This window comes from Branchiostoma belcheri, unplaced genomic scaffold, assembly GCF_001625305.1.
Source record: "Branchiostoma belcheri isolate BF01 breed outbred unplaced genomic scaffold, Haploidv18h27 scaffold1, whole genome shotgun sequence".
Taxonomy (NCBI): Eukaryota; Metazoa; Chordata; class Leptocardii; order Amphioxiformes; family Branchiostomatidae; genus Branchiostoma; species Branchiostoma belcheri.
Window position 1 is genome coordinate 10,756,963 of NW_017802379.1, and position 14,566 is coordinate 10,771,528.

General features: G+C 38.1%; 1 protein-coding gene across 1 annotated transcript in view; it reads left to right on the forward strand.

Annotated features, from left to right (window-relative positions):
• LOC109486648 (probable RNA-binding protein 19) overlaps positions 1-12,304 on the forward strand; it is a 22,509-nt gene extending 10,205 nt beyond the window's left edge. Inside the window, 15 exon segments of the mRNA XM_019790543.1 lie at positions 1-103; positions 905-1,004; positions 1,375-1,485; positions 2,371-2,459; positions 2,799-2,910; positions 4,298-4,390; positions 4,879-4,906; positions 5,415-5,518; positions 5,981-6,047; positions 7,062-7,141; positions 7,399-7,454; positions 8,532-8,648; positions 9,884-9,986; positions 11,289-11,412; positions 12,073-12,304. The exon segment at positions 1-103 is cut by the window's left edge and continues 19 nt beyond it. Coding sequence (XP_019646102.1) covers positions 1-103; positions 905-1,004; positions 1,375-1,485; positions 2,371-2,459; positions 2,799-2,910; positions 4,298-4,390; positions 4,879-4,906; positions 5,415-5,518; positions 5,981-6,047; positions 7,062-7,141; positions 7,399-7,454; positions 8,532-8,648; positions 9,884-9,986; positions 11,289-11,412; positions 12,073-12,146 — 1,361 coding nt within the window. The 3' untranslated portion in view covers positions 12,147-12,304.
• The last annotated feature ends 2,262 nt before the right edge of the window (positions 12,305-14,566 follow it).

Sequence of the window (14,566 nt, forward strand, 5' to 3'; positions counted from 1 at the left end):
CAGCCGCAGGGGGGGACGGCGACTTCAAGAAGAAGAAAGAAGCAGAGCAGAAAGCAAAGGCTGGAAGGTGAGAGTCTCTTTTACCACAGAAAATTAAAGCAGAAGTTCACTTTATCATGGAATGCTCCACAACGTAGACTGATAAAATGTTTTACATACATGTACAGTGGTTCACATTTTGAAAATTACATTTCAAGCGACTCTATCAATGCTCTTTGTAACTTTGTTTGTTCTTCATTTATTGCTTTTTAAACCCTTGTCCTGCTGGCATTTTGTACAAAATATTTTCAAATAGAGTAGTTTGATGTCTTAATCAGGCCATAGATCCTTGACTTTTTTGTCCTGCAGTGGCATACATGTAGTAAGTTTTGCTGCGGTGTGATGCGTTGCACGATAAATACCCCATCGTACATATACAGAGCACTACAGAACCCAATAATATATTATATTTATATGGGCTCTGCAGGAAAAAGGGTTACTTTCCATTTGAGTTTTGCTCATTTTTTTGTTTATGTTAATTTTTAGTACAGGGTATGCCTGCAAAGCAGTCTGGCTAGCACTGAGTACATCTCCACTTTTTGAAAAACTTAAGACAGAGACAAATAACAAATGGTTGGATTTGATTATATCTTTTGATGCAACAACTCCCATAATTCAAAAATAGGCATTACTACCAAATACATAAAAGACTGCCTTTTTATGAAGAAAAATAACCAAAATTCACTCAATTGTATCAAAGACTTATTGTCTATTAGTAAGAAATTAGGATATTAAGTTTTATTCTACAATAATGTTGCCATACAAAATTTAATTTGTACCATGTAAAACTGTTGTGCAATAATTTAAAAGTTCTTCTCTAAAAATTTTTTTGGGAAAATGACACTGTAATTTTTTTTATCCCTCTCAGCTCGCACAACTGGAACAGCCTATTCCTGGGTGAGAATGCTGTAGCAGACGTTATGGCAGAGAGATATGGAACCAGCAAGAGTCATGTCTTAGATACTGTAAGTTTTAGTTTGATTAAAAGTTCAAAATTCATAGTTTAAAATAAATATTAACCTAGCCTTTTGTGTTGACTTCATGGCTCCTATTGTAGCATTTGGGGCTATAAGAGGATGGCTACTAATTTGCCTAGACCTGTTTTTATTTTAATTTTTTTTTTGCCCTGCATGTGGCCTCATTTAAAAAATCCAAAAAAATCCGAGAAACAACAAATTAAATTGGTGTATGTGGCCTGCGTGTGGTAACTTGTTCAAGGTGTAGCTTTCCTTTACGGGACCTCTGGCTTTATGTCTCATCAAGAGATGCTTATCAATACATTGTAATACTATGTAGCTGTTGATCATAATGTTGGGTGTGTTTTTCTGATTTCAGGAGTCCAGAGAAAGTCTAGCTGTGAGGATGGCCCTGGGAGAGACACAGATTGTGGCAGAGACAAGACAGTTCCTCCTGGACAATGGAGTGAAGTTAGACGCTTTCAGCCAGGTGTGATTCCAAATTGTATTCCTTTTTATGTCATACCTGGGCCGCGATTATGCTCAATACGGGTGTTCTGGACCGGGCGATACTTTACGGTACGGCCCGGACTTCTTTATGTGTACATGTTTCGCCCTAATCGCTGAACAGCTTTTGAAGATTTGAATACAAAATTCGGACATTGGAGTTGATGTTGCTGCATTTTTTGGGTTTAGGGACACCAAATTTTCACTCATTTTGCATTAAAAGGCATGTTTTCTTGGGGGGGTATGACATAAATAAAATACAACACGGGGTATTCCGCATCACCCTCGGTCCCACCCCTCCTGCGGATCATATCTTCCTTCGGCTGTCGGGCGATCCGACGCGCGGTCAGGCTTGTACCTCAGGCGATACAGAATACCCCGTGTTGTATTCTATATTTTAATGTCATCATCATCGACCTGTCGGGCAGTGATTACATGCAGTGTTTATCAATAAGACTGTTCTTGTCCCTGTGATACATGTAACTATAGCGGTATCACATGGGGTTCTGTTTGGTTATCAATATCATACAGACTTCCAAATGTTCCATAGAATAATTTAATTGCATTTGGGTGCTACATGTACATGTTCAAATGTGGGGCTTCCTAAAATTTGATTACAGGATTCGAACTTTGCTACATTTTTTTTTCTAATGACACCAAATTTACATTCAATTTAAGTACAATCACCATCGGTTCCAGCCTCCACAAATTCAGCTGGCACCTTGTGTGATTCAGAATACACCATGTTGTATTCTCTGACCTTTGCATTCTAGTTTTTCAAGCATTTCTGTGGTCACTGTGATATAACTGCAATGCCGAAACAGATTGGTAGAGGGCATGAGTGATACATGTGTACACTGCCTTCCAGCCTGCTGCAGCCAGGAGTAAAACTGTACTGCTGGTGAAGAACTTACCTGCAGGGACAGAGGCCAGCCAACTACAGGAAGTCTTCAGCAAGTATAGGTCCCACTTCTTACATTGTGTGTACAAACCGGACAGTGAGTGAGTGAGTGAGTGAGTGAGTGAAGGGTAACAAAGTTTTGTCTCATTTTGGTACATTTTGAGCATAAATAAAAGCATATTTCAGTTGATTCAGAACCAGAATCTTTTTTTTTTTGCAAATCAGAAAAGAAATGAAGAGGCAAATCCGAGAACCAACAGGTTAAATTGGTGTGGCCTAAGTTTACCTGTATGTCATTCATACATTTGTCCATATTACTGTAATTTTACAAAACACAAATTGCATGTACTTCTGGAGGTGTGATATCTCTGATTCCTTGTTGTCCATGTTCCCAGGTTTGGACAGTTAGGGCGAGTAGTGCTCCCCCCAGCTGGAGTTACTGGTATTGTGGAGTTTCTGGAGCCATCGGAGGCAAGGACTGCCTTCTACAGGCTAGCTTACACCAAGGTAAGGTTGAACCATTCTCATTGTCAAGACCTTTAACATGCAGACACGGGCAAAAATCTTATGGGACGAAAACTTTGTATGAATGTGAGCATGCAAAAACTGTGTATATCAATTTTTTTCTTCACGAGAAGTGTATCAGTGCACCCAAATATATTTCGAGGCTTACACAAAAACATGTACATACATGTACATGTACGTAAAAACTTGAACTGTATAGTACATTGTAGTATACAGCATATTCTTGTATAAGTGTAGAAAAAAAATAACAGTAATAATTAAAAATAAAAGATAACTATGCAAAAACTAACAATGATGAGATTTGATACATTTTGACGGTCTTAGACACATAAAATTGAATGTATGGGTCATTACGCACCACTTAGGTGCAATGTGACCTCAGGTAACCCGCAATGGAACACGTGTTCCATGGATGGAACCGGCCATTCTTTAGATAGAACATGAACGGGTATAGCACTTTTGGCCCTTTTTTTGCTGAAAATAGCCATTAAAGTCCCCCAAATGAGTCATTTGGAAGTGATGTATGCCAAATACATGACTGCTATTTTGTAGACAAAGGTTCAAGGTACCCTTATACCGAATGTCATATCATTTGGTTGTAATACCAGGGCTCAGGATCCAAAAATCCATTTTTTGTCAAAAAATGCCCCAAAAAACCTTCATAAAAAGTTTTGAAAGGCATGTTTCAAAAAAATGAAAAAAACGTCTGGGGGTATTTGCCCACTCTACCTCCATGCCAAATTTCAAGTCATTTGGCTGAATGATGGCGGAGTTGAATCCCTCTGAACGAGTGGCAGGAGGAGAAGGAGAAGGAGGAGAAACATGAGGGAACACAATATATTTCATCCATACCATGGTATGGACTGAAATATAATTGCAGATCTTCCGATCTTGAATCTGAAAAGCTGAAATGGGAGCTAACTTTTAAAAAATCTTAAACAAAAATAACTACAACAAAGATTTTTATTATTTTTCTTACACTTAGACACCAAGAATATCCTGTGTACTACATTTGTATTTTACATTAATTTTGATATGTACAAAAATACCTAAAAATGTTTGGGTGCACGGCTCCAATATTGGGTGCGCTAAATTGCACATGCACACAGTATTTCCAGCCCTGGTTACAGACTGTAGCATGCCTTCAGTACATTACTTGACTACTGTCTACTAGTAGTCACTCTGACTTTGTGACAGTATTATACAGTAGTCAATTATTGTACTGAAGACAACTACAGTCTGTATATTAAATTGATTTTAAATCATAATATTATGACAGTGTAGATATACAGACTGTAGTTTTCTTCAGTTACTACTGTTTACTAGTAGTCACTCTGAGTTGCTAACATAATCTTGTGTTTCCTCCCAGTTCCAGCATGTTCCCCTGTACCTGGAGTGGGCTCCAACTGAGATTTTCTCCACTCCCAGTCAGACACAGTCAGCACAGAAACAGGAACAAGAGGTAAAATTTCTGTCAGACATTGTTGACTCAGAATCTGAACTCAAGGTTCTGGGTTCAAATCTCTGCAGCTGGCACTGTCTGATATATAAAATATATATTGTGTCTTTGGGAAAGGTACTTTAGACCAGGATTAGGTCACTTACTTGTATTGCATTACGCTACATGTATGTAAACAAACATGGCGACTGGCCAGGTTGCCTCCGCCGATTGCCGATTCATTATTTAGTGGTTCCTTCTTCCCTACAGAAGTGACTGCAAAAACTGGGAATAAAAGTACCATGAATATGATGAAGTGATTTAAGGTAGATCAAGATATGAGTCCCCTCCAGATTATTCTATCAGTAGTTACCCACTCCAGTTAGGATGAGTTTATGCCGCACTATTTGAGGTAAATAAATGTTATTTTTAAGTGTGTCCTTTATTTTAGAGTTGATGTTACTAGCCTACTGAAAGTGCTACATGAATGACTGACTGTTTCCATGTTTCAGACTGAAGAACAAGGGTCAGCTGAGGAAGGTAGGAGGTCTCTATTATATTAATAATGTTTTGAAATATTGCACAGTCATTCAATATTAAAATGCACTAGTTAAAAATTACAACTGAAGACAGCATTTCTTATCAATCATTCTTGAGCCCACATCAGTTTAATTTTTTTTGTTCTCAGACTTTTGCATAAAAGAAGCAGGCAGCTAGGCAAAATATAGGCACAAATACTACTACATACAATCATCTTACATTGTACATGCAACAAACTCAACATTCAAGGCTCATATACATTGTACAATTTAAACAACATTTTCAACTTTTAATGAAACCACTGTATTGATAATTAGAAAAGAAGAAAATACCTGTAATGACTAAAAAGACAAGGACTTTCTTGTACTTTTGGTATCAAAATATGAGCATTCTCTGTTTTATTTAGGACCAATATGATTAATATACAGTTTTTATTGTTTTTGAGGGGGGGGGCAAGGGGTCAGTGAAATACATGACAGTTTTTTGTACATACTGACTTGTTTTTGAGAAGAGTCAGATTCTGATGAGGATCAGGAGCCGGAGGAGAGAGGGAAGTGTACTTTGTTTCTGAAGAACCTGAACTTTGACACCACAGAGGAGACCTTAAAACAGGTCAGTATCATACAATGTACAATGTAGTTGGTTCATGTGGCGTGGCGTAAAGTGGGTTCTTGTGGTGTAACAGCTACATGTAGAACCTACATGTAGATATAAGTTCTTACTTTATTATAAAAAGACCTGGCATGGTATAATTATGGATCAAATATCATAGAAAACAAAAAGAAAGTTTAAAAGTCAAACTGGTACTTCATAAAATGTAAAATTAACATTCTATTTAAAGTATGTTGCATGAACATTAAAAGCAGTATACATGTATGACTTCCATGGAAGTCGTAGCCTTGTTGGGGTTTTTAATGGCCCTGGCGTTTTTAGTAACCTCAAAATCTCCAAGTACTATATATATATATTATAATATAATGCATAACAATAATCAAGAAAGTTTAATTTATATAATTTTATTCAGTTTTTCTGAATAAAAATCCCCTTCTAATGTCATGTGTTTTTTTTTTTCAGAAATTCTCTACCTCTGGGCCAATCAGAAAAGTCTCCATCGCCACAAAGAAAGACATGAAGAATCCTGGTAAGAATAGACATACAGATGCACGAGTACTTATGAAATCTAATCTCATGTAACTATATACTTGTATCAGTATTTATAGTCTCCAAGCAGATCTTTCGGTGGCTACAAGCCAGTATTAAATTGGCTAGACAGTATAAAATTGGCTAGACAGTATAAAATTGGCAAGACAGTATCAAATCGGTAAGACAGTATCAAATCGGTAAGACAGTATCAAATCGCTAAGACAGTATCAAATCGCTAAGACAGTATCAAATCGGTAAGACAGTATCAAATCGGTAAGACGGTATCAAATTGGTAAGACGGTATCAAATTGGTAAGACAGTATCAAATCGGTAAGACAGTATCAAATCGCTAAGACAGTATCAAATCGGTAAGACAGTATCAAATCGGTAAGACGGTATCAAATTGGTAAGACAGTATCAAATCGGTAAGACAGTATCAAATCGCTAAGACAGTATCAAATCGGTAAGACCGTATCAAATCGGTAAGACAGCATCAAATTGGTAAGACAGTATCAAATTGGCAAGACAGTATCAAGTCGGTAAGACAGTATCAAATTGGCTGAGGGCAGTATCCATTATGTCACCGGAGGATGCACATATTAATGACAATGACCCTAGCTGATAATGCACCAGTGATTACTTCCAACATGTTACAGTCATATAACAAGTATGTGTGAACTACACATGTATGAAGTGTGCATGCTGTAGTCAAAGGGTGAATTCCTCCCTCTGCGGCGCAATTCAGACTGACTGTTGGTCAACAGTCCTTGGAATCAAAACAGCATTTTTTTTTTGCACTGTATTCATGCAAATATCATGTAGTATTGCCCTTTGGCTTAGTACTAACTTTCGGATTGATTCAAAAACACAGCAGCAGATGCATGTATACGTCCTAAAAGTCGATTTTTAAAATTTTTTTACTAAATTATGTAACTCTTGTAAATGTTACTGTTCAACATCCATCATGAGTTATTTTCTGAACCTAATACATGCTTAATCCTGTATGTTACAGGGAAGGTCCTGTCCATGGGATATGGCTTTGTTGAATTTCAGAAGAGAGAATCTGCACAGAAAGCCTTGAAAGACCTTCAGGTAATACTAGTTTATATCAATTTTGTATGATTAGTTTTAGAGTCTGTATTTCTACCTCCAAGGAAGAATATATCCTTCCGCAGATGTTTTCGGTTGTTTGTGTGTACATGGTACAATGTCATGTACATGTATATGATCTACATGTACTTATTGGGGAACAGAATGATGCATTTTTTTTTTGTGTCTGTATTTTCAGGTATTGAAATGAAATAAATGTAATAAAAGATGACCATATATAATCTGTTTTCTGTTTCCAGCACTGTGAAGTGGATGGCCACAGACTAGAACTGAAGGTCTCAAACAGGGCTTTGCAGTAAGTGTTTTTAAAAAAAACTAAAACTTATTAGTATTTGACATCATATTACTAATTATATAATTGATAAGACTGTAGACATGTAGATATTATGAGGAAACTGCCTGGTAGAGTGTTACTAATTTATTGTTTGGCAGGGTTTTTTCTAGAAAAATTTAGCATGAGGTAGCATTTCGCAAGTATGGCAAGGGATCAAAGCAACCAACAGGGTATTTTTTTATGAGAGTAACACAGTTTGTAATGCTAGAATCCATTGTTGTATTATCTTGAATTAACATTTTTACTGGAAAAAAATGATTTTGAGAAAGACTAAAGGGTGTGTATACTAAGTAGCCACTTAGGGTTCAATCTGAGAATTGATAAGGAGCCGGCTGGTTATATCAGGGAGCAGCGCCCTTATTTCTGTTTAGATAAACCCCTGGTTTGAAATTCCACCAATGTCAAGTGAGTGTTTCATCCCACATGTGTTATCATGTGTAGAGTAGATTGTCCTCATGCTGCAGTTGCTGTGAAAGAAAGTAGGGTGATTTTTTTGTTTGACAAGACCCTCATCAGTAATGTTCTCCCAGAAAGAGAAACAAACGCCTGACATGCAGTTCCACAACACTCAATTCCTTAAGGGTTCTTTAAGCCAAGATGTTCCTTCTTCAGTCAAGATGTTCCTTCAGTGCTAATGGCTTTCTGTTACACGTAGTAAAAATGTGTAGAGCCTAGGAGACAGTTTTATTAAGTAATCATGAATATCTTGACAAGATCTGAATCCTCAATCCTTTAAGGGTTCTTTAAGCCTTTAAGAAGTCAAGATGTTCCTTCAGTGCTAATGGCTTTCTGTAGTAAAAATGTGTTGAGCCTAGGAGACTGTTTTATTAAGTTAAATCATGAACATCTTGACAAGATCTGAATCCTCAATTCTTTAAGGGTTCTTTAAGCCTTTAAGAAGTCAAGGATGTTCCTTCAGTGCTGATGGCTTTCTGTAGTACAGTTGTAAAAATGTGTAGAGCCTAGGAGATTTATCAAGTAATCATGAACATCTTGACAAGTTAGATCTGACTCCTGTTATTTATCTGTTTGATGAAGACAAGAAGACAGTGTACGGAGAAAACCCGTCTCCAAGAAGAAGCAGAGATCCTCCAAGATCCTGGTCCGGAATATTCCATTCCAGGCTAACAAACGGGAGGTGCAGAACCTGTTCAGGTAACATTACTTTGTTTCTTTACAAAGCATGTATAGTAAATATAGAATACTACATACATGTAGCTATTCCACACTATTCCATGCCAATGCAACCTGGGGAAGGGTTAGGACATAGAGGGAAGCACAGGGCTTGCAATACAGATGTGCAATGTGCAAAATGCACATGATTTTCAAGATTTGCACCTTATTTTTAATGTGCAATTTTGCAACTAGAGGTTGAGGGGGGGCGCGTTGCAGGCAAAGAAGCAAAAGTTAATCATGCGTTATTTTTATAAGCAGAATATTTTATGTTACATATCGTGCAATATAAGTTTGCACATGAATTTTTCAAATTGCACAAGATTTTTGCCAATGTGCAATTTTGCACATACCTTAAAAAAAGTACTTCAAGCCCTGGGTGCAAAATACACCATGTTGTATTCTATTTATGTTCCATACATTTCATTGCAATATGTGTCAAAAGTTAAGAAGCTTTGGTGTCTCCAAACAAAAACTTGTAACAACATCAATTCCAATATCGGAATCTAGAGAGTACTGTAACATGTATTCGAATTGTGAATGGTCAGAAATCCCACATGTGAAATGTGTTCAAATTATTCTATAATAATTATAATACTTATTATGAATATTATAATAAAACTGTTACAGTAATAATTGTAAACCTGTGTGATAACTGTTAGAACCCAGTGTGATATATATAGAATACAACACAGTGTATTCCGTATCGCCCGAGGTACCAGCCCGACCGCGCGTCGGATCACCCGATGGCCGATCTGCGGGAGGGCTGGGACCGAGGGAGATGCGGAATACACCGTGTTGTATTTTATTTATGTCATACCCACCCAAGAAAACACGCCTTCTAATACGAAATGGGCGAACATTTGGTGTCCCTAAACCTAAAACAAATGCACCAACAATTCCAACGTCCGAATTTTGTGTTTGAATTTTCGAAAGCGGTGCAAGCGGTTAGGGCGAAACGCGTTCGAATCGTTCTTTGGAACATTTGGAAGCCCCGGGCCGTACGCGTTAAGAACCTAGCTCCGGGCCGTACCGCTAGTTATCACACGGGCCGGAACACCCGTATCGAACGCAATCGCGGCCCAGGTAGGACATATTAAGTATAGTTATCACCTGGGCCAGAACCCCATTTTGGATGTTACTGGTTTTTGGAGAATCTTACTAATAAAATGGGAGACCCAGCACAACTAACTGTTGACCTTTCCCCCCTCCCACAGTACGTTTGGTGAGATCAAGTTTGTTCGGCTGCCTCAGAAGTTCGGCAGTACCCAGCACAGAGGGTTTGGCTTCGTGGAGTTTCTCTCAAAACAGGATGCCAAGGTAACTCTTATTACCTTCACAAAGAAACTTAATACATGTACAATGTGTTTAGTAGCATGAGTATGCTTTTCTGTGTGTCTGTCTGTCAACAGGATACCCCAGTAACTCGACTAGTAGGCTAGTAGTGTGACAGGCTGAATAAAAGTTCTAAACGGGAACTATGCAGCTCCAGATGTCTTACTGAGGGACGACTGCGTGTGCAAGATGTCGGTAGCTTGAGGAATGAATCCCCTCTACTACTAAAGTACCAGTCCAGTAACTCTACTAGTAGGCTTGCAATGTCATGTAGATGGACTGTCTTGATATTCGGTTTGACTGGATTTTGGACCCCCAGGCAGCCTGTTACAATACTGCAGCGCAACTTTCGGTTTTAATATCTCGTGATCGTAATCTATGGCCGTGACATATTGTAGTTGATCTGAAGTGTGGGGTAGTGTGACGCAGTCAGTAGTGCGTTTGACTCACACCCAAGAGATCGCAGGTTTGAATCCTGCCCATGTCACCGATTCTTGTGCCCTTGGGAAAGGCTTCCCTCACTTCACTCAGGTGGAAATAAGTACCTAGTTTCGGTTAGGGACGTCCCTCGGATAAGACGTTAAATGGAGGTCCCGTGTTTGGGGAGTGCCACACCCCACGCACGTTAAAGAACCCACCGCACTTATGGAAAAGAGTAGGGGACCTTCCCGGTGTGAGTTGTTCAAACCTTACAGTCTGGTCTTACACAGCTTGCACATGTACGAACATGTACAAAACTGGTATGTTACGCCTAGAGGCGGTTTACCGGTTATGCAAAACAAACAAACAAACAAAAAAGACCTTTTGTTCTGTAAAAATTGACATGAGTTTGGACTCTTTTTTTTATATATAAATCATTCTTTTTATTGTTTCCAAAATTCACACAAAAGAAAGCATGGCACAACGAAACAAAATGAAACCACATGCATAACTACAAAACTAAATAAAAACCAGTAAACAATATAGATGATATAACAGAGTGTTACAAAGTATTAAAAAAGTCAACCCCAATTACAATTTATTTATAATTTCTTCAAGGAGATGAAAGTAGACCTACTGTATTAGCTTTCCCCATTTTCCCCTGTGTTTTTTTGTCTTGCCCACCCGATTGGAAATAATGGTTTCTAACTTAAAGTAATATGTTACATAAGAAATAAATGATTCTATGTTAAGTGACCAAGGTCGAGTTTGGACTCTTTGACCATTGCAATTTCTGCATTGAACCTGGTGCCAAGATGTTGCTAGAATGATGCTTATGCATTCTGTATACATGTACTTTCTCCACAGAGAGCGTTCAATGCCCTGGTGCACAGCACACATCTGTACGGGCGGCGCCTGGTGTTAGAGTGGGCAGACACCCAGGAAACCGTGGACGACCTGCGCAAGAAAACAGCAGAGCACTATCATAATGGTAAGACTGTCTTCTTACAGTGTCGTAGCAGTCAATATTGTAAATAATTTTATTAGGTTTATAAGGCCACACATATATGTTGGTTCTCGGATTTTTTCCGAAAAAATATGAAGTGACTGGGCAAAAAAGTAAAAAAATAAAAAAGGTCTAGGCATTCTATTATAGCCCCAAATTCTACGATAGGATCCATGAAGTCAACACAAAAGGCTGGGTTAAGAATTATGAACTTCTAATCAAACCAATGCATTGACAGATGGAAAAACTGTAACAACTAGGAAGAAAGGGACTTTCCTCAACTGTTGGGGGCAAAATATGAGCATTTTTTAGTAGACACAGAACCAGAATCTTTTTTTTTTTGCAAATCAGAGATGATGAGGCGAATCCCAGAACCAACAAATTAAATTGGTGTGGCCTATATTTGGTTTATTCACAACTAAAGATTTTACAGGCAGACATTTTGGTGACCAAGTCTCACCTTCCTCAGGGTAATATTTTTACTCCAAACTGAAGCTAGGTTTCACTGCTGCAATGTTCCAATTATTGTTCAAGGCTAATCTTTAAAATGAGGCATGCTTTGTTCCAAAACACCAGAATGAGCATCAGGTGTGTCTTGTATATAGCTAGACTGACATTTAACTTAAAGTTTCAATTGTCTTTCAGAACCTGCCAAGAAAAAGGGGAAGTCATCAATGTCAGAAGGGGACCTCATCACCAGAACACAGAAGGAAAGATAACATGATAGAGATTTTATGATGAGGTTTTATATGGTACAATACTACCATAAAGCAAGAAAGGAGGTCCATGTGTTGAACTTACCGGCATTTTGAACAACACTGGCTTCTGAACTGAAACAACAGGAACTAACTGACTCATTACATACAGTAGTATACCTTGTCTTACATTGTAGCTTTATCATATTTTTGTTTACTATGGACTTTCTAAAATGTGTTCATGCCATTCAAAAATCAGTCTTTTTTTGGGGGGGGGGGGGATAAATACCTGTTCAACAACAGATTCCTTTAGTTACTGTAGACAAAAATTAGTGAATGCTATTTGAAATGCCTGACAGTTTTCAAACCTATCATGTTGCTTTAGTTTTAATGTGTATAAGTATGTAGATAAAACCTGGGAAAGGGTACAGGTACATTATGTACAGATAAAAGTAATGGAAAGTTGGAAAAGGGTACTCTGAACCTTAAAATAAGATGACATGAAACCAAAATACAGTTTCTAATTGTGTTGAAACAACATCATTTGATATATATTTTTCATTACCTATGTTAGTTAATGATTGAAAAGTTATTCACAACCACATGTTTAACAAGTGCTGACGTTTTGATGACTGCCATCTTCATCAGGACAATTATGACTGTATCAGAGAAACATGAATAATTATGATAGACTAAGTATTATTCACGTTACTGTACAATGTATTTCTTGTAATAACATGACAGACATATTACTTCCCTTGATGTGTTATGCCAAAGGGCAGTTATACCAACTATACAAATGTACCTATAGAGCATACATGTAACTACATAATATCTGATTCAGAGAAACATCAACATTTTGGAGACTTCTATAAACATAACCAAGGTTGACATCTGTGGAAACTATTTTACAAAGAATTTGTCTGAATGAACTTTTTGTTCCAATTTTTCGTCTTTTATGTAGTTCAAATTAATGTAAATTATTCCCTTTTATATTCTATTCAAGGACTAAATAGTTGGAGTTATAAAAATGGAGTTAATACTTTCGTTCAACACAGTCAGACCGTCGCTCACCTTCAATTTTCAGTCGCACATCCGTCGACCTTCCTCAGGAGTCAGATGATTCAATTACCCTGAGCACGTGACCTTGAGGACACGTGACTCGACTCACTCGAGTAATGTAGGCGATAACGGCCCCCGTCTCGGTTGAGTGTCGATTGGTGGGCTCTAATGTAGATAGCCTCTTTATAGTTATATTATACAATATTTTGTATAATAACTATTATTCTGTGTTATTTAGACCTACCTAACGCTCTTGGGTCAGTAATGGAACGCAGATGTTTCAGTAAGAGCACACACACGTACAGGCATACACCAAGCAAAAATCAGTTACACTCACATACACACACCCCTCCCCGCATGCACACACAGGAACATACACGCGCGCTAATGCACTTAAAAGTTAAACACCAGGATACATGCAATTACATGTAGATACAGTCGTGTACATTGTACATAAGCAAACACAAGCTCGCACAAACCTTTACGCACGCACACACACACACACACACACACACACACACACACACACACACACACACATGTATGCACACACAAAATGCACACTCACGGACGCACACACACACACACACACACACACGTAAAACCAGATACCTGTAGTGACTGCAAATGAATACTGTTCTAGATAAACCGACGGTTTTATTATTTCCGTTTCCTTTTTATAACAAGTACAATGTAAATAACTATACATATAAAGACACGAGTATGAAAATACGAGTTATTCCACTACTGGACACTTCTGTCAACCACCGAAAATACAGCGATGTAGCTAGAAATAGGTCAATATTCTATTTGGCACTTCTGTGTCTCTGGGTAGTCAAAATTAACTAACAGGTAATATTTTTAACCGTATACTAGTAAGTCGGTGAAACAGTGACTGTGTTCTTCCTGCAAGCCACTTGAACGACATTTGTTGCCCGTAGGCTTTCAAGGCATCCAAAGTGATTTTAGGGCAGTTGAAATGTATCAAGTTACTTGTATTGTTTTTGGCGACGTCTCAGGGAGGAGCCTAATTGTACAGTATTGTGTGCAGTTTGCAAGAATTCTAGGAATTGTACAGGAACTTTATCCACAGGCATGGAATGCCCACAGGAATGTCTCTCATCTCTGTTTGTTGATATGCCCACATTCCTGGAAACCCTTGGGAATACCTCTCTGCCCCGGACGGCCCTACTTTCTGTGACCCCGGGGCTTGTTCACTATACACTCAGGGGAGGAGTGCACTGTATCTGACAGTGTCTAGACTTAACAGGTACCAAGTCTTCCTCAAAATCATGAAATGATGGCAGTGCCATGCAAACAATAACCCTAACAGTATGTTTTCATTGCCCGTCTTGTTTAATATTATATAAAGTAAGTTGAGT